The sequence below is a fragment of the Neomonachus schauinslandi genome, chromosome 4 (assembly GCF_002201575.2).
Source record: "Neomonachus schauinslandi chromosome 4, ASM220157v2, whole genome shotgun sequence".
Classification (NCBI taxonomy): domain Eukaryota; kingdom Metazoa; phylum Chordata; class Mammalia; order Carnivora; family Phocidae; genus Neomonachus; species Neomonachus schauinslandi.
Window position 1 is genome coordinate 40881669 of NC_058406.1, and position 22673 is coordinate 40904341.

General features: G+C 37.3%; 1 protein-coding gene across 3 annotated transcripts in view; it reads left to right on the forward strand.

The window, feature by feature from the left end:
* ZFYVE9 (zinc finger FYVE-type containing 9) overlaps positions 1–22673 on the forward strand; it is a 116190-nt gene that overhangs the window by 56992 nt on the left and 36525 nt on the right. For all 3 annotated transcript variants that reach the window (XM_021684311.1, XM_021684312.1, XM_021684313.1), the window contains 2 exons: positions 20402–20626; positions 22202–22284. In XM_021684311.1, coding sequence (XP_021539986.1) covers positions 20402–20626; positions 22202–22284 — 308 coding nt within the window. The remainder of the gene's footprint in view (positions 1–20401; positions 20627–22201; positions 22285–22673) is intronic.

Genomic DNA, 22673 nt, shown 5'->3' on the forward strand with positions numbered 1-22673 from the left:
ACACACACACACACACACACACACCACATTTTCTTTATCCATTCATCTGTTGATGGACACTTAGATTGTTTCCATGTCTTGGCTATTGTAAATGATGATGTAACGAACATGGGGTGTGTTTTCATTCTCTTCAGATAAATACCCATAAGTGGAATTGCTGGATCATATGGCAGTTCTGTTTTTTATATTTATTTATTTTTTTTTATATTTTTTTATATTTTATTTTTTTTATTTTTTATTTTTTTAAGGATTTTATTTATTTTAGAGAGATAGTGTGAGTGGGGGGAGGGGCAGAGAGAAAGGGAGAGAGAGAGAATTCCAAGCGGACTCTGTGGAGTGCGGGGCTCAATTCCAGGATCCTGAGATCATGACCTGAGCCAAAATCAGGAGTCAGACGCTCGACTGACTGAGCCACCGAGGCGCCCCAGTTCTATTTTTTTATTTTTGAGGAACCTCCATACTGTTTTCCTTAGTGACTGCACCAATTTATATTCCCAGCAGTGGTGCAAGAGGGTCGCTTTTCTCTATATCCTCACCAACACTTTGTTATTTTAAAATTGATTTTTAAAAAAGCTATTGTCAGGATCCAGCAAGAAATTAAATTATCAGGGTTTAATAAAGTAATTAATATCAGTGGGAACAAAGAATATTGAGAAGAAATAAAAGACAGTGATGTTTCAGTTCAATAGGATTTGGTAACTAACTGGATGTGAGGGGTGAGAAGAGGCAAGTGGCTTCAGATTTCTGCCTTGGACATCTGAGTGGACTTTGTTCTTATTCATCGAGATGATAAATAGAAGAAGAACAGATTTGGCAGAGGAGCAGGAGATTGGTTCTTTGTCCAGTGTTAAATTTGAAATATTGACAACAGATGGTGATATGTAAATGGACAATGAATATATGGATATGGACCTCAGGAAGTAGGTCTGAGATTGGGAGACCTAGCATTTATGTGATTGTTGAAACAATGGTTATGAATAGGATAGGTCAGTGAGAGGAGACTAGATGTGAATGGAACTCTGAGAAATACCAACAAGGAAAGGCTGTGAATCATTGCATGAGTCATTAAAATATATGTTTACCATAAGTGGTTACTCACTTTTCAGAATTATCCTTATATATCAGTAGAATTCATTTTGAACTATCAAATTAAAATGCAAAAATTCTACAACAAAATTACTTTGAACTGATAGTAAAGTAATGGTGATAGTCTGAGGTCAGACTATAACCCATGTAAGCTGTTTTAAATATTATCTATAATACAGATGAGGGCATGTGCATGTATATCTGAGTAAAAAGCATTTCAGAGGCATAAACAAGTAAGCCATAAGAGTCTCTCCTCAAGTAGGAATCATTTCACAGCTCATAAAATACTGGGACTAGGAGGTATCTTAGATCATCTGGTACAAACTCTTTGTTTTTTAGATGAGGAAAATGAGAGGTGTTAAAGGCTTATCTAAATCACAGACCTAGATGGTGGCAGAATTAGGACTAAGGCTCACAGACCAGTATTCTTTACATTATGTCTGTTGCTTCTATGTGTATATATTAATAGCACAGCAGTTTTAAAAAACAGGTATGCATAATACCTGTGTTATGCCTGTTTTATTAAGAATCCTGCTTTTAGATCATCAAGGTAGTAACTTGATATATAATTTCACCATGTTTTTTTAAATAAGTGGAAACATCTTTTAAGTGTTCTGAAATGATCCTAGTGTTTTTTCTCTTCTGTGTAGCACATTGTGTGGAATCGGCAAATTCTGTCTTAAATTTCCTGAATGTGAAATCCTATTTGAAAAGTCTGTCACTTGTGTGGTGATTACTTTGCCATAAATTACTCGAAAACCCTTAGAAGCCCTTGAATGAATTTCCTTTATAATTTCATATGAGTTTTTAATCTTAACTACATGTATTTAATAATAACGTGTGTATATATATATATGTATCCATATATGTTTATTTAGCATCTGTAATTTTTTTTGTCATACATAGTTGCTTATGTTTTCCACAGTGAGGGGGAAATTTACATTTTGTGAGTAATAACATCCTGAGAGTTTTGGGATGCCTTGTGGTTATTATAGTGCCATGGGAGATTCTAGGTTGTGTATTGTTTCTTGCCATTTCTCCTCCCTTCCTCCATGTTTTGTACTTTTTTTTCCCCAGACAAACATTCAGAACATGGATTTGAATGAAATGAGAATTGTATCTACCAGATTATTTTTTCTGGAGTTAATCTCTGGTTGTTTTCCTCTCTTACTCAAAAATCTTCATGGGTTTTGTATTGCCTTTAGAATAAAACATGTACTCTGGCATTCAGTACTCTGTGTAATCTGATCCTATTTTCTAGTCTCATTTCCACTAGTAGTCTCTCAAACTAAACATTTCTCGGTTCTTTATATATACTCTGATGATTTCTTACTTCATTACCCGTGATCGTGGTGCCTCACCATCACCATGCTATTTCGTACTATCCCAACTATCTGAATCCTATCAGTTTTCTTAAGTCTTATTCAAAGATGACTTTCTCCACGAACTCTTTCCTAATAATCCTCTCAGATAGAAGTAATCTCTTCCTCTAAACTTTTTTATTTATCTTTAAAAAATTGTTTGGTATATATAAAAGAATGTAAATATATATATTTTAATAATTATGCAGGTTATAAAGCATAACAACAAAATAACCACCCATAAGCAAAATACTCAACTTGGGAAATAAAAATGAGCAACCCACTGAAGCATTGATCAATGACCAATCCTGATTATATCTTCCTTCCAAACTTCCCCAGCCCTTAGGCAGCCACTGACTTCAATCTTGTGTTATAGTTTTCTTGCTTTTCTCCATAATTTTATCACAAATGTTTTGCATCACTAAGGATTATAATACATTGTGTTATGCATGTTTTTAGACTTTATACAAATGGTATCACACTGTATATATTTTATGTAGTTTGCTTTTTTCATTCCACCATATGTTTCTGACATTTGTTCATGGCTCTAGTGTTTCAGTCCATTCATTTTCAGTTACTGTTTTATACCTATTATATAACTTTGCCACAGTTTATTAATTCTCATGAATAATTTGCTGTTCTTACCAGTTTATGTTATTCAGACATGTTCTTTAAAATTTTTGTACATGAACACTTAGGAGTAGAATTGCTGGTTTGTAGGGTATGGATAGCTTCGACTTTATTAGATGATGTCAAACTATTGCCCAGAGTAATTTACGAGTTTATTTCTATGTGTCCCCATCCCCAGCATATAAGAGTTACCAACATTTGATATTATCAGGGTTTTAATTTTTGCTAATCTGGTGGATATAAAATAGTATCCCAGTATGATTTGCATTTCACTAATTATTAATGAGGCTGAGCATATATTTATTGGCTATACATATTTTGTCTTCTGTGACAAATATGTTCCTGCTTATCTCTTTCACCCATGTTTCTATAATACTAGTATTCTCTTGGGGATTCCTTTAATTATTTTTTTTTAACATACATTCTCAATTATGACCTTTTTCTAACAGTTAAGTTATTCAGTATGTATTAGTTTTCTATTGATGTATTTCCAAGCGACAAACTTAGTAGCTTGAAATAACACACATTTATTATCTCACGGTTTCCATGGGTTAGGAGTCCAGGCACAGCTTAGATGAATCATCTGCTAACCGTGCCTCAAGGTGTCAGCTGTGGTGAGGTTTCTCATTTGGAGCTCAGGGTCCTCTGGTTGTTGGCAGAGTTCATTTCCTTGCAAATCCCCATTTTCTTGATATCTGTTGGCTTTGGGAGCCTGCAGTTCCATGGTTTCCTGGCTCCATGGATAGTTTACAACAATGATGTTTCCTTTCTTCCAGGTCAGCAGGAGTATATGTCTCTGCTTTGAATCTCTGACCCCTAGACCTAGATTTATCAGCGCATGCTGATAATCTCCCCACTGATTAACTCCAAGCCCACTGATTAATAACCTAACCTGGGGGTACGTTCCATTTTGTTCATAGGTGCTGCCATCGCTCAAGGAGAGGGAATTAAACAAGGCATATATGCCAGGAGGCAGACAGAATTCTGCCACCCACACAGGATTTTTATCCTCCTAAGCATGACACAGACCTAAAACATACTTTACTCATCTGGTACGTTCACCAGTCTTACTGTTGTTGCCTATAGTTTGTTTTGCCTTTTGTTGTAGAAGAAAAATATGTTTTTATTTATATTTATCAATTCAGTATTCATTATAAGTATCAAAGATCACTATCATTATTCAGTTCAATCAAAATTACTAAATTTACCATTATATTTTCTCCATATCTGTTGTTTTAATATCTTGTGTTTCCATTTGGACTTGCTTTTCTTGCTGAAATACTTCTTTTTATTAGTTCTCTTAGTGAATCTTTCTGGTTGGTAAACTCCATTAGCCTTTGTATATCTGAAATTTTTTTATTTTGCCATCCCTCTTGAATAATTCATTGGTTACAAAATTCTAGGTTAACACATTTTTTCCCCCTCCCTTTCCTCTCCGTTCTCTCAATCCTTACTTTCTTCCTTTTACCTCCCCTTAGCAAGTACTTTGAAGATATGACTCCATTGTCTTTTGGCATCTTCAGTCTAGTTTTTTGTTTTTTTTTTTTCGCTCTTGGACTTTTAGGATTTTCTTTTTATCCTTAATTTTGTGCAAGTCTATTACTAAAGTTCTCTGAGTTTTTGTAGTCAGGTTTATTGAGGTATAATTTATATACAGTAATATTCACCTTTTCTGACATAGAGTTTAGTGAGTGTAGATTAACAGATACAGTCAGGTAACCACCACGAAAATCAGCATAAACAATATTTCCATCATCTCTGAACCTTGCTTCATGTCCCTTTGTATTTAATCCCCTCCCCTTAACTTCTGCTTCTGGCAACTATCAATTTGATTTCTTTCCCTATGGTTTCGTATTTTCCAGAAGGTTTTATAAATGGAATCACACATTTGTATTTGGCTTATTTCATTTAGCATAATGCTTTTGAGATTCATCCATATGATTGGATGTATGTATGTAGTGTAGTTTATACATTTACCTACAATGTATGAAAAGTTCCAGTTATTCTGGATCCTTGCCAGCGCTTGATACTGCCTTTTTAAATTTAAAAAAATTTTTTTATTGTTATGTTAATCCCCATACATTACATCATTAGTTTTATTTTATTTATTTACTTATTTTTAAAGATTTTATTTATTTATTCATGAGAGAGGCAGAGGGAGAAGCAGACTCCCCGCGGAGCAGAGAGCCCGATGCGGGACTCGATCCCAGGACCCTGGGATCATGACCTGAGCCGAAGGCAGACGCTTAACCGACTGAGCCACCCAGGTGTCCCTATATCATTAGTTTTAGATGTAGTGTTCCATAATTCATTGTTTGTGCATAACACCCAGTGCTCCATGCAGAATGTGCCCTCCTCAATACGCATCACTGGGCTAACCCATCCTCCCACCCCCCTCCCCTCTAGAACCCTCAGTTTGTTTTTCAGAGTCCATTGTCTCTCATGGTTCGTCTGCCCCTCCGATTTCCCCCCCCTTCATTCTTCCCCTCCTGCTATCTTCTTTTTTTTTTTTTTTTTTCCCTTAACATATATTGCATTATTTGTTTCAGAGGTACAGATCTGAGATTCAACAGTCTTGCACAATTCACAGTGCTTACGAGAGCACATACCCTCGCCAGTGTGTATCACCCAGTCACCCCATCCCTCCCACCCCACCCCCCACTCCAGCAACCCTCAGTTTGTTTCCTGAGATTAAGAATTCCTCATATCAGTGAGGTCATATGATACATGTCTTTCTCTGTTTGACTTATTTCGCTCAGCATAATACCCTCCAGTTCCATCCACGTCGTTGCAAATGGCAAGATCTCATTCCTTTTGATGGCTGCATAATATTCCATTGTATAAATATATACCACATCTTCTTTTTTTTTTTAAAGATTTTATTTATTTATTCATGAGAGACAGAGAGAGAGAGAGAGGCAGAGGGAGAAGCAGGCTCCCAAGGAGCAGGGAGCCTGATGTGGGACTCAATCCCAGGACCCTGGGATCATGACCTGAGCCGAAGGCAGACGCTTAACCATCTGAGCCACCCGGGCGCCCCTACCACATCTTCTTTATCCATTCATCTGTCGATGGACATCTTGGCTCTTTCCACAGTTTGGCTATTGTGGACATTGCTTCTGTAAACATTGGGGTGCATGTACCCTTTCGGATCCCTACCTTTGTATCTTTGGGGTAAATACCCAGTAGTACAATTGCTGGATCATATGGTAGCTCTATTTTCAACTGTTTGAGGAACCTCCATACTGTCTTCCAGAGTGGCTGCACCAGCTTGCATTCCCACCAACAGTGTAGGAGGGTTCCCCTTTCTCCGCATCCCCGCCAACATCTGTCATTTCCTGACTTGTTAATTTTAGCCATTCTGACTGGTGTGAGGTGGTATCTCATTGAGGTTTTGATTTGGATTTCCCTGATGCCGAGCGATATTGAGCACTTTTTCATGTGTCTGTTGTCCATTTGGATGTCTTCTTTGGGAAAATGTCTGTTCATGTCTTCTGCCCATTTCTTGATTGGATTCTTTGTTCTTTGGGTGTTGAGTTTGATAAGTTCTTTATAGATTTTGGATACTAGCCCTTTATCTGATATGTCATTTGCAAATATCTTCTCCCATTCTGTCGGTTGTCTTTTGGTTTTGTTGACTGTTTCCTTTGCTTTGCAGAAGCTTTTTATCTTGATGAAGTCCCAATAGTTCATTTTTGCCCTTGCTTCCCTTGCCTTTGGTGATGTTTCTAGGAAGAGGCTGCTGCAGCTGAGGTCGAAGAGGTTGCTCCCTGTGTTCTCCTTTAGGATTTTGATGGACTCCTGTCTCACATTGAGGTCTTTCAACCATTTGGAGTCTATTTTTGTGTGTGGTGTAAGGAAATGGTCCAGTTTCATTCTTCTGCATGTGGCTGTCCAATTTTCCCAACACCATTTGTTGAAGAGACTGTCTTTTTTCCATTGGACATTCTTTCCTGCTTTGTCGAAGATTAGTTGACCATAGAGTTGAGGGTCCATTTCTGGGCTCTCTATTCTGTTCCATTGATTTATGTGTCTGTTTTTGTACCAGTACCATACTGTCTTGATGATGACAGCTTTGTAATAGAGCTGGAAGTCCGGAATTGTGATGCCGCCAGCTTTGCTTTCCTTTTTCAACATTCCTCTGGCTATTCGGGGTCTTTTCTGGTTCCATACAAATTTTAGGATTATTTGTTCCATTTCTTTGAAAAAGGTGGATGGTATTTTGATGGGGATTGCATTGAATGTGTAGATTGCTCTAGGTAGCCTTGACATCTTCACAATATTTGTTCTTCCAATCCATGAGCATGGAACGTTTTTCCATTTCTTTGTGTCTTCCTTAATTTCTTTCATGAGTATTTTATAGTTTTCTGAGTACAGATCCTTTGCCTCTTTGGTTAGATTTATGCCTAGGTATCTTATGGTTTTGGGTGCAATTGTAAATGGGATAGACTCCTTAATTTCTCTTTCTTCTGTCTTGTTGTTGGTGTACAGGAATGCCACTGACTTCTGTGCATTGATTTTATATCCTGCCACTTTACTGAATTCCTGTATGAGTTCTAGCAGTTTTGGGGTGGAGTCTTTGGGGTTTTCCACATAAAGTATCATATCATCTGCAAAGAGTGAGAGTTTGACTTCTTCTTTGCCAATTTGGATGCCTTTTATTTCTTTTTGTTGTCTGATTGCTGTGGCTAGGACTTCTAATACTATGTTGAATAGCAGTGGTGATAGTGGACATCCCTGCCGTGTTCCTGACCTTAGGGGGAAGCTCTCAGTTTTTCCCTATTTAGAATGATATTCGCTGTAGGTTTTTCATAGATGACTTTTATGATATTGAGGTATGTACCCTCTATGCCTATACTCTGAAGAGTTTTGATCAAGAAAGGATGCTGTACTTTGTCAAATGCTTTTTCTGCATCTGTTGAGAGGATCATATGATTCTTGTTCTTTCTTTTGTTTTTTTTTTTTTTAAAGAATTTATTTATTTATTTGAAAGAGAGAGACACAACGAGAGAGGGAACACAAGCAGGGGGAGTGGGAGAGGGAGAAGCAGGCTTCCCACAGAGCAGGGAGCCCGATGTGGGGCTCGATCCCAGGACCCTGGGATCATGACCTGAGCTGAAGGCAGACGCTTAACGACTGAGCCACCCAGGCACCCCTGTTCTTTCTTTTGTTAATGTATTGTATCATGTTGATTGATTTGCAGGTGTTGAACCAGCCTTGCAGCCCAGGGATAAATCCCACTTGTTCGTGGTGAATAATCCTTTTAATGTACTGTTGGATCCTATTGGCTAGTATTTTGGTGAGAATTTTTGTATCCATGTTCATCAGGAATATTGGTCTGTAGTTCTCCTTTTTAATGGGGTCTTTGTCTGGTTTTGGGATCAAGGTAATGGTGGCCTCATAAAACGAGTTTGGAAGTTTTCCTTCCATTTCTATTTTTTGGAACAGTTTCAGAAGAATAGGTATTAATTCTTCTTTAAATGTTTGGTAGAATTCCCCTGGGAAGCCATCTGGCCCTGGGCTTTTGTTTTTTGGGAGATTTTTGATGACTGCTTCAATTTCCTTAGTGGTTGTAGGTCTGTTCAGGTTTTCTGTTTCTTCCTGGTTCAGTTTTGGTAGTTGATACATCTCTAGGAATGCACCCATTTCTTCCAGGTTATCTAATTTGCTGGCATAGAGTTGCTCATAATATGTTCTTATAATTGTTTGTATTTCTTTGGTGTTGGTTGTGATCTCTCCTCTTTCATTCATGATTTTGTTGATTTGGGTCATTTCTCTTTTCTTTTTGATAAGTCTGGCCAGGGGTTTATCAATCTTGTTAATTCTTTCAAAGAACCAGCTCCTAGTTTCGTCGATCTGTTCTACTGTTCTTTTAGTTTCTATTTCATTGATTTCTGCTCTGATCTTTATTATTTCTCTTCTCCTGCTGGGTTTAGGCTTTATTTGCTGTTCTCTCTCCAGCTCCTTTAGGTGTAGGGTTAGGTTGTGTACTTGAGACCTTTCTTGTTTCTTGAGAAAGGCTTGTATTGCTATATACTTTCCTCTTAGGACTGCCTTTGCTGCATCCCAAAGATTTTGAATAGTTGTGTTTTCATTTTCATTGGTTTCCATGAATTTTTTTAATTCTTCTTTAATTTCCTGGTTGACCCATTCATTCTTTAGTAGGATGCTCTTTAGCCTCCATGTATTTGAGTTCTTTCCGACTTTCCTCTTGTGATTGAGTTCTAGTTTCAAAGCATTGTGGTCTGAAAATATGCAGGGAATGATCCCAATCTTTTGGTACCGGTTGAGACCTGATTTATGACCTAGGATGTGATCGATTCTGGAGAATGGTCCATGGGCACTAGAGAAGAATGTGTATTCCGTTGCTTTGGGATGGAATGTTCTGAATATGTCGTGAAGTCCATTTGGTCCAGTGTGTCATTTAAAGTCTTTATTTCCTTGTTGATCTTTTGCTTAGACAATCTGCCCATTTCAGTGAGGGGGGTGTTAAAGTCCCCCACTATTATTGTATTGTCAATGTGTTTCTTTGCTTTTGTTATTAATTGCCTTATATAATTGGCTGCTCCCATGTTAGGGGCATAGATATTTACAATTGTTAGATCTTCTTGTTGGATAGACCCTTTAAGTAGGATATAGTGTCCTTCCTCATCTCTTATTACAGTCTTTGGTTTAAAATCTAATTTGTCTGATATAAGGATTGCCACCCCAGCTTTCTTTTGGTGTCCATTAGCATGGTAAATGGTTTTCCACCCCCTCACTTTCAATCTGGGGGTGTCTTTGGTTCTAAAATGAGTCTCTTGCAGGCAGCATATCGATGGGTCTTGTTTTTTAATCCAATCTGATAGCCTGTGTCTTTTGATTGGGGCATTTAGCCCATTTACATTCAGGGTAACTATTGAAAGATACGAATTTAGTGCCATTGTATTGCCTGTAAGGTGACTGTTACTGTATATTGTCTGTGTTCCTTTCTGGTCTATGTTGCTTTTAGGCTCTCTCTTTGCTTAGAGGACCCCTTTCAAGATTTCTTGTAGGGTTGGTTTTGTATTTGCAAATTCCTTTAGTTTTTGTTTGTCCTGGAAGCTTTTTATCTCTCCTTCTATTTTCAATGACAGCCTAGCTGGATATAGTATTCTTGGCTGCATATTTTTCTCATTTAGTGCTCTGAATATATCCTGCCAGTCCTTTCTGGCCTGCCAGGTCTCTGTGGATAGGTCTGTTGCCAATCTAATGTTTCTACCATTGTAGGTTACAGATCTCTTCTCCCGAGCTGCTTTCAGGATTTTCTCTTTGTCTCTGAGACTCGTAAGTTTTACTATTAGATGTTGGGGTGTTGACCTATTTTTATTGATTTTGAGAGGGGTTCTCTGTGCTTCCTGGATTTTGATGCCTGTTTCCTTTCCCAAATTAGGGAAGTTCTCTGCTGTAATTTGCTCCATTATACCTTCTGCCCCTCTCTCTCTTTCTTCTTCTGGGATCCCAATTATTCTAATGTTGTTTCGTCTTATGGTATCGCTTATCTCTCGAATTCTGCCCTCATGATCCAGTAGTTGTTTATCTCTCTTTTTCTCAGCTTCTTTATTTTCCATCATTTGGTCTTCTATATCACTGATTCTCTCTTCTGCCTCATTTATCCTAGCAGTTAGTGCCCCCATATTTGATTGCACCTCATTAATAGCCTTTTTGATTTCTACTTGGTTAGATTTTAGTTCTTTTACTTCTCCAGAAAGCGTTTCTCTAATAACTTCTATGCTTTTTTCAAGCCCAGCTAGTATCTTTAAAGTGATGATTCTGAACTCTAGATCTGACATCGTACTAATGTCCGTATTGAGTAGGTCCCTGGCAGTCGGTACTACCTCTTGTTCTTTTTGTTGAGGTGATTTTTTCTGTCTTGTCATTTTGTCCAGAGGAGAATAGATTACTGAGAGAACAAACTGCCAACAGGGTAACAACGTTCCCAGAAAATATACTCTAAACAAATCAGAAAAGACCTGAAGCAGTGGGAAAAGAAAGGGAAAGAGAGAAAAAAGAAAAAGAAAAAAAAAAAAGAAAAAGATAAAAACAAACAAAAACAGAACAAAACAAAAAAAACAGAATGTGATCAAATATCAGGCTGGTATATAGATCAGTGCCACCCACTAGATTTTGGGTGTATTTTGGTCTGTTAGAAGAAAGTGCCTCCCAAATTTTTAAAGAAAGAAAAACTTATAAAATAAGGGTTGATACGATGAAGGGATGGAATATGACTGTAAAGATGAAAATTATAAAAAATTTTATAAAAGGAATTGATAAGAAGTTGTTTGAAAAAAGAAAGGGGGATTTAAAAAAAAAAAGAATGTGATCAGGCAGGGGAGTAGACAAAAACCATACACTAGAGATTTAGGGTATATTTTGATCTGTTAGAAGAAACTCTCTCAAAATTTTAAAGAGAGAACAACTTATATATATATATATGCCAAAAATACAGATACTACTATGAAGGGGTAGAATATGACTCTAAAAATGAAAAATAAAAATTTTTTTTAAAAAGGGATTGATAAGATGTTGGTTGAAAAAGGGAAAAAGAAAAATTCAAAAAAAAAAAAAGACAGTTAAAAAAAAAATTAACTTTGAAAGACTAAAGAATCATGGTAAAAAAGCCATGAATTCTATGTGCATTATTCCCCCAGCGCTGGAGTTCTGCCGTTCTCATTGATCAGTAAATTTGGTCTTGGCTGGCTGTTCTCGCTGATCTTCTGGGGGAGGGGCCTGTTGCCATGGTTTCCAAAAGTCTTTGCTGGAGGCGGAATTGCCCCGCCCTTGCCCAGTCCGGGCTAAGTAATCTGCTTGGGTTTGCTCTCGGGAGCTTTTGTTCCCTGCAAGCTTTCCGTACAGCTATGGAGGCGGAGAGTGAAAATGGCGGCCTCCCAGTCTCCGCCTCCGAGGAGCCGAGAACTCGGGCCCCGCTGCTCAGTGAGCCCCCAGAGAAAAGCCGTCAGTCACTCCCATCTCCCCGGTCTCCGGGCGCACTCCGTGCTCATCCAGCCTGTGACCGTGCATTTCTATCTCTGGCACCTGACCCTGTGTGGAGTCTCCAAACCCAGCAGATCCCTGCAGTGCACTCCCGCGCCTCTCCTCCTGGGGGAAAAAGGTGAGTCTCCCCAGATCTGCCACTTGTTGGGTCCCTGCTGGAGGAGCAGTGGCCCGACTGTGCCGTGGATCACGGTTTATGGCAACCCCAAGCTCAGAGTCCGCGCCTCGGCTCCGTCTGTGCAGCTGGCTTCCCCGCTCTGATACCTGGGAGCTCTGCCGCACTCAGGCACCCCCGGTCTTTCTGTGACCCCGAGGGTCCTGAGACCACTCTGTCCTGTGAGGGTTCCACCCCCCGCTTAGCCACCGGAGTGACGTCCCTCAGCGGATTGACTTCTAAAAGTTCTGATTTTATGCTCCGCGGCTCTATCACTTGCCAGAAGCGGCCGACGGAGGCCCCTCCCCCGCCATCTATCTTCCCGAATATCGCCTCGGATTCACTTCTCTGCACGTCCTACCTTCCAGAAAGTGGTCGCTTTTCTGTTCAGAGAGTTGTTGCTCTTCTTTTCTTTGATCTCCTTTTGAGTTCGTAGGTGTTTGGAATGGTTTGACCCCTATCCAGCTGAATTCCTGAGAGGAGACGAAATCCAGGTCTCCTACTCCTCCACCATCTTGCTCCCCCAGAGCTTAAATTTTTTTTTTTTTTTTTTGCTTTTCTAATGAGTTTGTTGTAGCATCTCATTGTAATTTTAATTTGCATTTCCCTAATGATTAATGATATTGAGCATCGTTTCATATGCTTACTTACCGTCTGTAGCTCTTCTGTTGCCCATTTAAAAATTGAGTTTTCTTAATGAGTTTTTAGTACTTTATAAATTTTGGATACAAGTCCTTTATCGGATAGTGCATTTTACAAATCTTATATTCCAGTGCATGGCTTGTCTTTTCATTTTCTTGACTGTCTTTCTTTCTTTTTCTTTTGAGTATAAGTTTTAAATTTTGATGAAGTCCAGTTTATCAGTTTTTCTTTTATAGTTTATACTTTAGTTTCCTAAGAAATCTTTACCTTAACCCAAAGTCACAAAAATTTTCTCCTGTATTTTTTTTCTGGAAGTTTTATAGTTGTAGCTCTTACATATAGATCTAAATTCATTTTGAGTTAATATTTGCACAGGGAGTGAGGTGTTGGGAAGTAAGAATTTTCCTGTTCTCTTCACGATTCTTCTAGCTGGCCTAAAAGTCAACTTGACAGGAGACAGATTAACAGGAGAAAATCAAATTTAATTCATACATATAGGGGATCCGTACAGACATGGAAATTCCAAAGACAGGCAAGGTGAGGTATATATGTCATTCTGAATTAAGGAGAAGGGGGTGGTAGGGGTCTGTGACTTCAGAGGGAAGTAATACAATTCACAGGAAGATGAAAAAGAGTAAATGTTTCAAATGTTTTCTGGGCCACCCAGAAACAATGTGACATAGACAGGCCTGGGTAGGTTCCTCCATGCCTGCCATACTTAGTTCATAGTATAATGTAGTTATATTATAGATAGCTCTCTTCCCAGACCAGGTCCTTTATTTAAATTTTTTATAGGCAGTTGTGTAGGAGGTAAAGAGCTTTTCCTGAATCTGCTGGATTTTAATAGCTTTTTAACTCAAAATAATCTTCATGCCAAAGTGGCCCATCTGAGGGGCAGCCTGCCCTTGGCCCCTACAGAGGGAAGGCTCAAAAGTTCTTTTTTTTTTTTTTGCTTATGGATATCCAGTTGTTCAGCACAATTTGTTAAAAAAACTATCCTTTGCCATTGAATTACCTTGGTAATGTTTTTGAATATTAGTTTTTATAGTGTGTATAGGTCTCTTTCTCTATAATTCCATTGATCTATATGTGTACATATATGGGGATTTAGTTTTATTTTTGCTGCCTAGTGCCAAAAGTGTACTTTTGATCTGAAAACACATTTCCCTTCTTCAATTTGGAAAATTCTTTGTTGTTATCTTTTTGAATATTACTTCTCTTTCATTTCCAACATTGTCTTCTTTTGGAATTCCTTTTACATGTTGGAACCTCTGATGTCAGTCTTGATCTCTGAACTATTGTTTTGGGTAATTTTTCTTTGCCTTTTGTGCTGGATCCTAGGGTACAATCTCTCCAAAAAACTCATTAATTTAAGAGGAATATTAATGTGAATTGGTTGATAGTTACATGGGCATAACAAGGTTTACACTGTTATTAATTTTCAGCTTTTAGATTTAACTTTGGAACAAGGCAAGAAGACAATTAAAATTATAAACACAGAATGTAAATATTAACCTTGCAAGTGAAATCATTTTTATCTTTGAAAAATGCTTTTAGTTCCCTTTTAATCATTTGCAACTTTATGTTTGCAGACATGTTAATCTTTTTTCAGCTGTTCTTTGGGCATCCTAAATCTAATTCTTGTGAATTGAGAGCATATTTGTGTAGCATAGTGATGGGTATAAAGGCCCAATTGAAGCTGCTTTAAACCTTCTGGAGGCTTCCTACTACAATTGGAATAAACTCCAAATGCCTTTGCCAATCAGATCCTATATGATTTAGTCCCTAAAGATTTCTTGACCTTCTCTCTTACTACTCCTTAGTTTGCTTTAGCTACATTGATCACCTTTGTGACCTTTGAACCCATCAAACTCATTTCTAACTCTTGGCTTTTGTATTTACTGTTCCTAGACCTGGAATACTATTCTTTGCAGATCCTAACTAGTTGGTATCTTCTCTTCATTCAGGTCTGTTCTCAAATATTTCTGCCTCAAAGGATTTTTCCCTGACCCTCTTAGCTAAAGAAGTATTCTGTCCCCTTTTCCCACCAGTTACCTTCCTTGTTTTATTTTCTTCAAAACATTTACCACTAACTTTACTAACTGATGTTGTTAATTTGTCTTCCTCCTTTAGAATATAACTCTGTGAGGGCAAGATTTATTTATTTGGCTCAACTCAGTATACCAGCCTTTAGAACAAATAGTCTGGCACATTGGAGAAGCTTAATAAAAAGAACCTGTGGATTGAAGGAATCAATAAATTGATACGATGTCACTAGGAGGTATTTTGTTTGTTATTTTGTGGAAAAGTACCTGGAGCAAAGGAGTCCTGAGAGAACATTTGTATTAATAAAAGTGCTGTGCTTATTATTCCTGACTTCTTGTTCCCATTGGGACTTGGAAATAAGAGTAAATTCTATTGAGGTCAACCTGAGAGTGTTTCTGAGAGGCCTCAGTGTCTCTGGTCCTTGAGAAAGAAATACCGTGGGTCACTCATGCAGATTACTTGGGAAGTTTCTATAATTTCATATCTTTGAAAATAAATTTTTTTAACTATTTCTATTTGTCACCTACCCTACCTTATTTTGTATCTTTAAATTGTGGTCACCTGGGTTAACCCAGATGGACTTTTGGTTAATTTAAATTTCTTATATAGATTTTTCAAAAGGCAAAGTAAATTTTAAGGTACTATATTACTAATGTGTATGTTATTAATAAACTGATCATTTTTAATTTTATTTTTCTTAATTTTATAATGTCACTAATAAAATTATAGGCCTCAAATACAATGGAGTTTGATTTTTTATTTTTTAATGTGGAGGTTTATCTCAGTCTAAGAATATAGGTGCATAATCACTATTAACTTAGGAAAATATCTATTTAGATATTTTTAAACCACCATCTCTTGCCAATTTTCTATCCCCCCAAGTATTTAGAAGAAAAATTGTAGGTGGATTAGAGGAGGGGGGAAAAAAGAGATTTTAAAATAGTAGTCTCTCAAAGAATATAAATAATTGGTAAGATATTTCTTAAAAAATGATAGGTATCCAATAAATATTTGTGGAATGACTGGGAGTCTGTCAAGTTTTGTGCATCTTAGAAAATATTTTACTAATATGTGTATCTCTATCTCTTTTTTGGACTAGTATCTAACAGTATATATCATGTGGTAAATGCATGATTGATCAATCAATGTCCAGTAATTGATTCAGATTTTAGTGGCTTGCTGTTATTTCTCATGGCCATAAAAATTACACTGCTTATAATCTTTAGTATTTCTGAAGCAAGTCACTCTTTTACCTGTAAAATAAAAGAAAATGTTTCCTAGCCAGTGTGTTTCCAGGGAAGGAGGAACTTCATTGGTGTTTTCATCGTCATCAGTAATTATCTTGCATTGCTTTTCCAGTTAAAGATGTTACATCATGGTTTGGATTTTTAGTCTCTTTTTACAATTAATTGTGAATCTTTTTGGTAAATTAAATTTATTTTGTATCTTTCTATGAGCAAAGGAGCCATGGTATTGCTGCTTTGCAAAGTAATTTTTCAACCAATGAGAAAGTAATATGGAATTATTTATGAAGAGGTGATTTGAGACTAATATCTATATTTATTTATTTTAAAAGATTTATTTGAGAGCCGCGAGTGTGCATGCTCAGGGTGGGGCAAAGGGAGAAGGAGAGTCTTAAGCAGACTCCCTGCTAAGCGTGGAGCTTGATGTGGGGTTTAATCTCACAACCCTGAGATCATGACCTGAGCCGAAACCTAGAGTCAGATGCTTAATGGACTGCACCACCCAGTTGCCCCTCTAGTATTTATTGAGCTCTCACTACATGCTAGACTGTATTCATTGTTTTATGTGCACTATTTCATTTCTTCTCGACTATAACTCTTGTGATTCATACTGTTCTTGTCCCCATTTTACATATGAGGAAACTGAGAGGCACCAAGGGCCTAAGTAACTTGCCAAAGACCAAACACATAGTTGATTAGTGGCTGAACCCAGATTTGAATTCAGCTGTATCTTCTCTAAATCCCATGTTTTAAAAAAGCTGTAAACTGCCTCTTGAACTTTTTGAAGTTACATGGTAAATCTCACAGATGCTCTAAACTGAGGAAATGACCTTTTATGAAGTACTCATGCTTAACTGCAGTTTACTGTATTATAAAGAACACCAAGTGACTATCTAAATTCTTTTGATAGTTTGAGGTTTAGTTATATGTTAATATTCATGAATATTAATATTTCTTGAACCATTTGTTTGGAAATTGTTCCATTTGAGTTAGTTGTGAGGATAAACATGATTTGAAACAAAAGGAAGCTGTTGCATAGATATTAAGTTGTATTTGGTTTTTTTTTTTTTTAAGATTTTATTTATTTATTTGACAGAGACGCAGCAAGAGAGGGAACACAAGCAGGGGGAGTGGGAGAGGGAGAAGCAGGCCTCCCGCGGAGCGGGGAGCCCAACGTGGGGCTCGATCCCAGGATGCCAGGATCACGACCTGAGCCGAAGGCAGATGCCCAATGACTGAGCCACCCAGGCGCCCCTTAAGTTGTATTTGAATTGAATTTAAGGATGGCTATAAGCGCTTTGAAGAACAAAGTTAAAATTCCAAATTTAAGATGGAAAATTGCAAATTATTATATATACGTATATATTTTAAAGACAGTATGATATATGGAAAGACTAGGAGATTGAAAGATCTGCTTTCTAGATCTTATTTTGCTGCTTATTTTACCTTGTGTCTTTTGGAGTCACTTCACCTCTACTCCTAACCCTCAGTTTCTCCACCTGTAAAATAACAATCCCAAAGTTCAGGGAAATGATACCTGCTCTGTTAACCTAGCGACACTGATCTGATTATCTGATCAAGGTCATGTAAAATTGCTTTGTAAGCTATTGATATAAAACCTTTGACATACTTGCCAGGTCATTTAAGCTCAGAAGCAAGAATCAGTATTTTATTTATATGGATTCTATAGTGGTCTTGGGGCATATAGGATTAATTCAGAGGATTCATTGTATCGAATGTTCCCATAAAGAAGTACCTGTATAAACAAATATATAGCAGACTTTATGAGTTCAAGAGCCCCAGATTAAGTTTTCCGTGAAAGCTTGTCTTTGTCAAATTTTCATACCAAGTGTTTTATTTTTGCCAGTATCTACACCTGTGGAATGCTACTTGTTTGTAGATGAGATGGTACATAACAGTCTATACTAAATCACTCACTAGGATTTATAGAGATTTACCTTAAAAAAATTTTTTTAAAGAAAGTAGATGCTTACAGGATAACCTAAATTTTATAATATAAAGGGGCATAGTGTGGAATCTGAGTGCGATTGAGACAGGGAGGAGGAGGATGTTACATGGTAGAAGCAAAAGGGTACTATCTGTGGAAAAATAACCGGTAATAGATTATCCATACATAATCCGGTCTCTAATAGGGAAATCCCCAAAGGGATAAGGCATGATTGCCTTGAGTACCAAGCTAACATCATTTTCACCTTTGAGTTGTATGCACTAGGGCAATCTTATGAAACATAAACATTGGGGCGCTTGGGTGGCTCAGTTGGTTGAGCGTCTGCCTTCGGCTCGGGTCATGATCCCACGGTCCTGGGATTGGTCCTGCGTCGGGCTCCTTGCTCACCTGGGAGCCTGCTTCTCCCTCTGCCTGCCTCTCCCCCTGCTTGTGCTCTTTGTCAAATAAATAAATAAAATCTTTAAAAAAAACCCCCATAAACATTATGCTCTCATTAGAACTTTAGAGGAATGATACTGTATAATCTCCATTATGGATGGAAAAAATATCTTTCATCTCTTTTACCTCCCATTCGTCTCCTCCCTCAGGTTAAAAGATGAAAATTTATACAAACCTTACTCTAAAATCTTTGATAAAGCAAAGAAAATCCTATAATATTTGGCTGATCATTATGTGTATATGTAAATTATAACAATAATAGTTGCAAGTTTTTGAGAACACATTGTGTGCCATGTGCTGTTAGGCATTTTGCATAAATTCACATTTATTCTCCACAACAGGTCTGAAATTTATAATTTCCCCCATTTTACACAGATACTGAAGCTCGTAGAAGTCAAATAACTTGCCCCCAAATCACATAATAGTGATTGAACTACTATTCAAACCCATACCTCTGTGACTCTACAATCTGTGATTTTTTTTTTTCTCCAAAATACCATACTGCTTCCTGGATATGGGGATTTTTTTTTTTTTTTTATAGATCTGGCCCAGCAGTTCAGATGTGTAGCCAGATTTGATTAATCCTGAGTCAAGAGGACTGCCCCAAATGTATTTGGCAGATGATAATGTTCAGGTGAACGTGGCTCTCAGCCACAGAGCTTCTCTGAGTTTTGTGGGGAATTGTTCACTTCACTTGTGGACCCTACTATCAACATAGCTTCCTACTTCACTCAGAGAATCTGTGACCCATCATTGAGCTGTTCTGTGAACAGACTAGTTTTCCAGGAAAGTAAGCATGAAGTTTGCTGATGAGGATTTCTGCATTTGCTGTTATTTCTTTGAGAAATATCGGAAGAAGCTTATACACGTCTAGGGAACCTATCTACCATTATGGGACAGCTCCTCTTCTTTTGTAATTCTAAACTGAGGAAAATGTCTTAATGAAAGGCTGATGTGTCACTGTTTCATTTAAAAATTTTTGAATGAGAAAGTGCTTAGTCAAGAGCTTTTGCAGCTAAAAGAAAAAAACTAATACGAATTTAAATAAACCCTATGTTATGTTTCATATTTGTCTCACCCACAACTACAAACATAAATCCTATGATACTACCTTCTCCGTAAATTTTCTAACCTCAATGTCTCATATATAACTGTACTTATTGTCTTAATTCATTATGTTCATGAGTTGACTTTATTCACCCAATGAGACTGTAAGCTCTGCGAGAGCAGGTACCTAGTAGTAACATTTTTTCATGATTTTTGAGGCAGTAATTCTTACCCTGAGACCTCTAAAGTAATTCATACAGTAGAGCTGTCCAATCTAAGGAAGGCATCAATATTTTTGGCTTTTAACTAGATAGACTTCTACAGTGTAATAATACAAGCTATTTCATGCTCACCAGAGGCCCTGATAAAATTGGAAAACAGATTTTCATTTAATAAATACCTTTATTTAAAAAAAACAACTTCGGGCACCTGGGTGGCTCAGTTGGTTAAGTAACTGCCTTCAGCTCAGGTCATGATCCCAGGGTCCTGGGATCGAGCCCCGCATCAGGCTCCCTGCTTGGCCAGAAGCCTGCTTCTCCCTCTCCCACTCCCCCTGCTTGTGTTCCCTCTCACGCTGTCTCTCTCTCTCTCTCTCTCTGTCAAATAAATAAATAAATAAAATCTTTAAAAAAAACAACTTCATAAACATGTCTTTCATAGTGAAAGTTTGGGAATTAGTGTTCAGCTGTGTCTGGCCCAATGTTAAGTATAATGATTACTAAGAATATGATTGATTTATTGATAGAGAATAATTAATGAACTTTTGTTTTAGGAAATGTTGTGGGCAACTTGGGACATTCCTTCTTCAGTCAGAGTTTCCTTGGCAGTAAAGAACATGGTGGATTCTTATATGTGACGTCTACCTACCAGTCACTGCAAGACCTAGTACTCCCAACCCCACCTTACTTGTTTGGGATTCTCATCCAGAAATGGGAAACTCCTTGGGCTAAAGTGTTTCCCATCCGACTAATGTTGAGACTGGGAGCTGAATATCGACGTAAGTAGTAAAATAGCTTCTTCTATGCTATATGACCAAGACGTGATGGCTAAATAAAGGCCTGAGATATTCAGACCCCCTCCCCCTGCAGTGATATAATCCAGCAGAAGTCTTTTGAAATAGCTAAGCTAAATTTGGCCATTGTCTTTACTTATTTTAGCTTTAATGTTAAGGACTAAAAATCTCAAATTAGGAAGTTAGTGATTATTTAGTACCTTGTAAACTTACTGGTTTTATAGTTCATTGATAAATAAAAGTTCATCTTCAGAAAAAATGTATTGGAATTTAACAAGTAACTTTTTACAGTATCTGTAGTGAACATTTTTTTGCTATTTTGTTGGAAAATAGTTATGACAAATTATATCCTACATGACATAACAGATACTGGAAACTAGTGGTGTAGAGATCACTTGGAGTTGGTAAAGTGAGCAATAGAAGAGCTTCCTTGCCCATGGTGGAAGCAGTACAACTAAGTTGTGAGTTTTGTTTTTGTTTTTGTTGTTGTTTTTTTAAGACAATAAGCCTTAAATGCAAGCTTTATTTTAAACTATATTTTCACCTGATCAGAATTGCCATGGTCTAGGAATCGGACCATTTGAGCAAGGTTCTTAACTCTATGACTTCCTAGTTCTGTACCTTTGGGCAAGTCATTCAATCAGTTTCTTCTGAACTGGAAAAAATAATACTTGCCTTTTACAATATGTAAGATTGTTAAGAGGATCAAATGAAATAATGAAAAACTATTTTATGAACCATAAAATAGTATATGTTTTCACCAAGTCAGCTTCATTCTTTCACTTACTCATTCGTTCAGTAAGAATTTAATAAAGGCCTATCATTTGTAACAAATCCTGGGAATTCAGAAATAGCTAAGACATGGTTACAGGCTTAGTAACCTTTGAAATACAGAAATTATGATTACAGTACTATATTGTGTTAAAACACATGTTCAAAGTTAACAAAGTTCTTTTGGAGTTCCAAGATGGACTTTAACTTCACCAAGAATGAAGGAGTTGGATAAGAAACATTTCTTGGACCAATTTGCTTCTGGACTGAATTGTGAAAGAGACATATGAATCAGCTAAATGAAGTAGGGAAAGGGAAGGATTGTATGCAGAGGAAACAACATATCTTCCTGTCTTGTACAGGCAATTCATCCCATAAAGTTCAAGGAGTAAGCCAGGGAATAGGCCGCCTCATGTTTGGCTATTCTAAGGAGGATCCTGGTTGGGAGGTGTATAAGAGTAAACACAGAAGAATTAGGAGAGATTTGCTTCCTGGATCATATTAATCCAGTTTGAAGAAGAGTGCTTCCTGAGACTTTGTAGTTCATTTTTAAGACAGCTGCATCAAAAGGCTTATTCTGGTCATCAAAAGACTTACTCTGGTATGGTTTGTAGAAGGCTCAGAATTTGTCTTTGATACTACCATGCTAAATACTTTTGACCTCTAAATTTCATATGATCTAAAACAGCTATTACAGTTATATTTTGAAAATTTTATGAACCATGATGTTTCCCTTTTACCAAAATATTAAGCTGTTAAACTTAGTCTCATTACTTCTCATTTCCATAGTTTATCCCTGCCCACTCTTCAGTGTCAGATTTCGGAAGCCATTGTTTGGAGAGACGGGGCACACCATCATGAATCTTCTTGCAGTAAGTTGGAGATTTTTATTTTCTTCTTTCTTACTGGGGTTTGTACAGGAGAAGGAAGAGAGGGATTTCATTTTTTTGTTAGTATCCATACCCCTGCTGCTTCAGGCAGGTGGAGATTTTATGCTGTAGGAAAAGAACAACATACATATTCTTTGGAAAGTATATGGAGCTTTGGAGTGGAAATAGTACAGGATTTCAGCCCTTCATTATACACTTACTATCTAAGTGACCTTGCAGGATTATTGTAAGGACTAGAGGTAATGTGTAATTAAAGCACCTAGCATTCTGTCTTGTTTTTATTTTAAGTGTGCCATCGTATCAGTGTCCCCTTTGTCTGTATAGCTTATTGTTTAGCCCAGGATTGCTCAGAGATTTATTCAAATACTTCA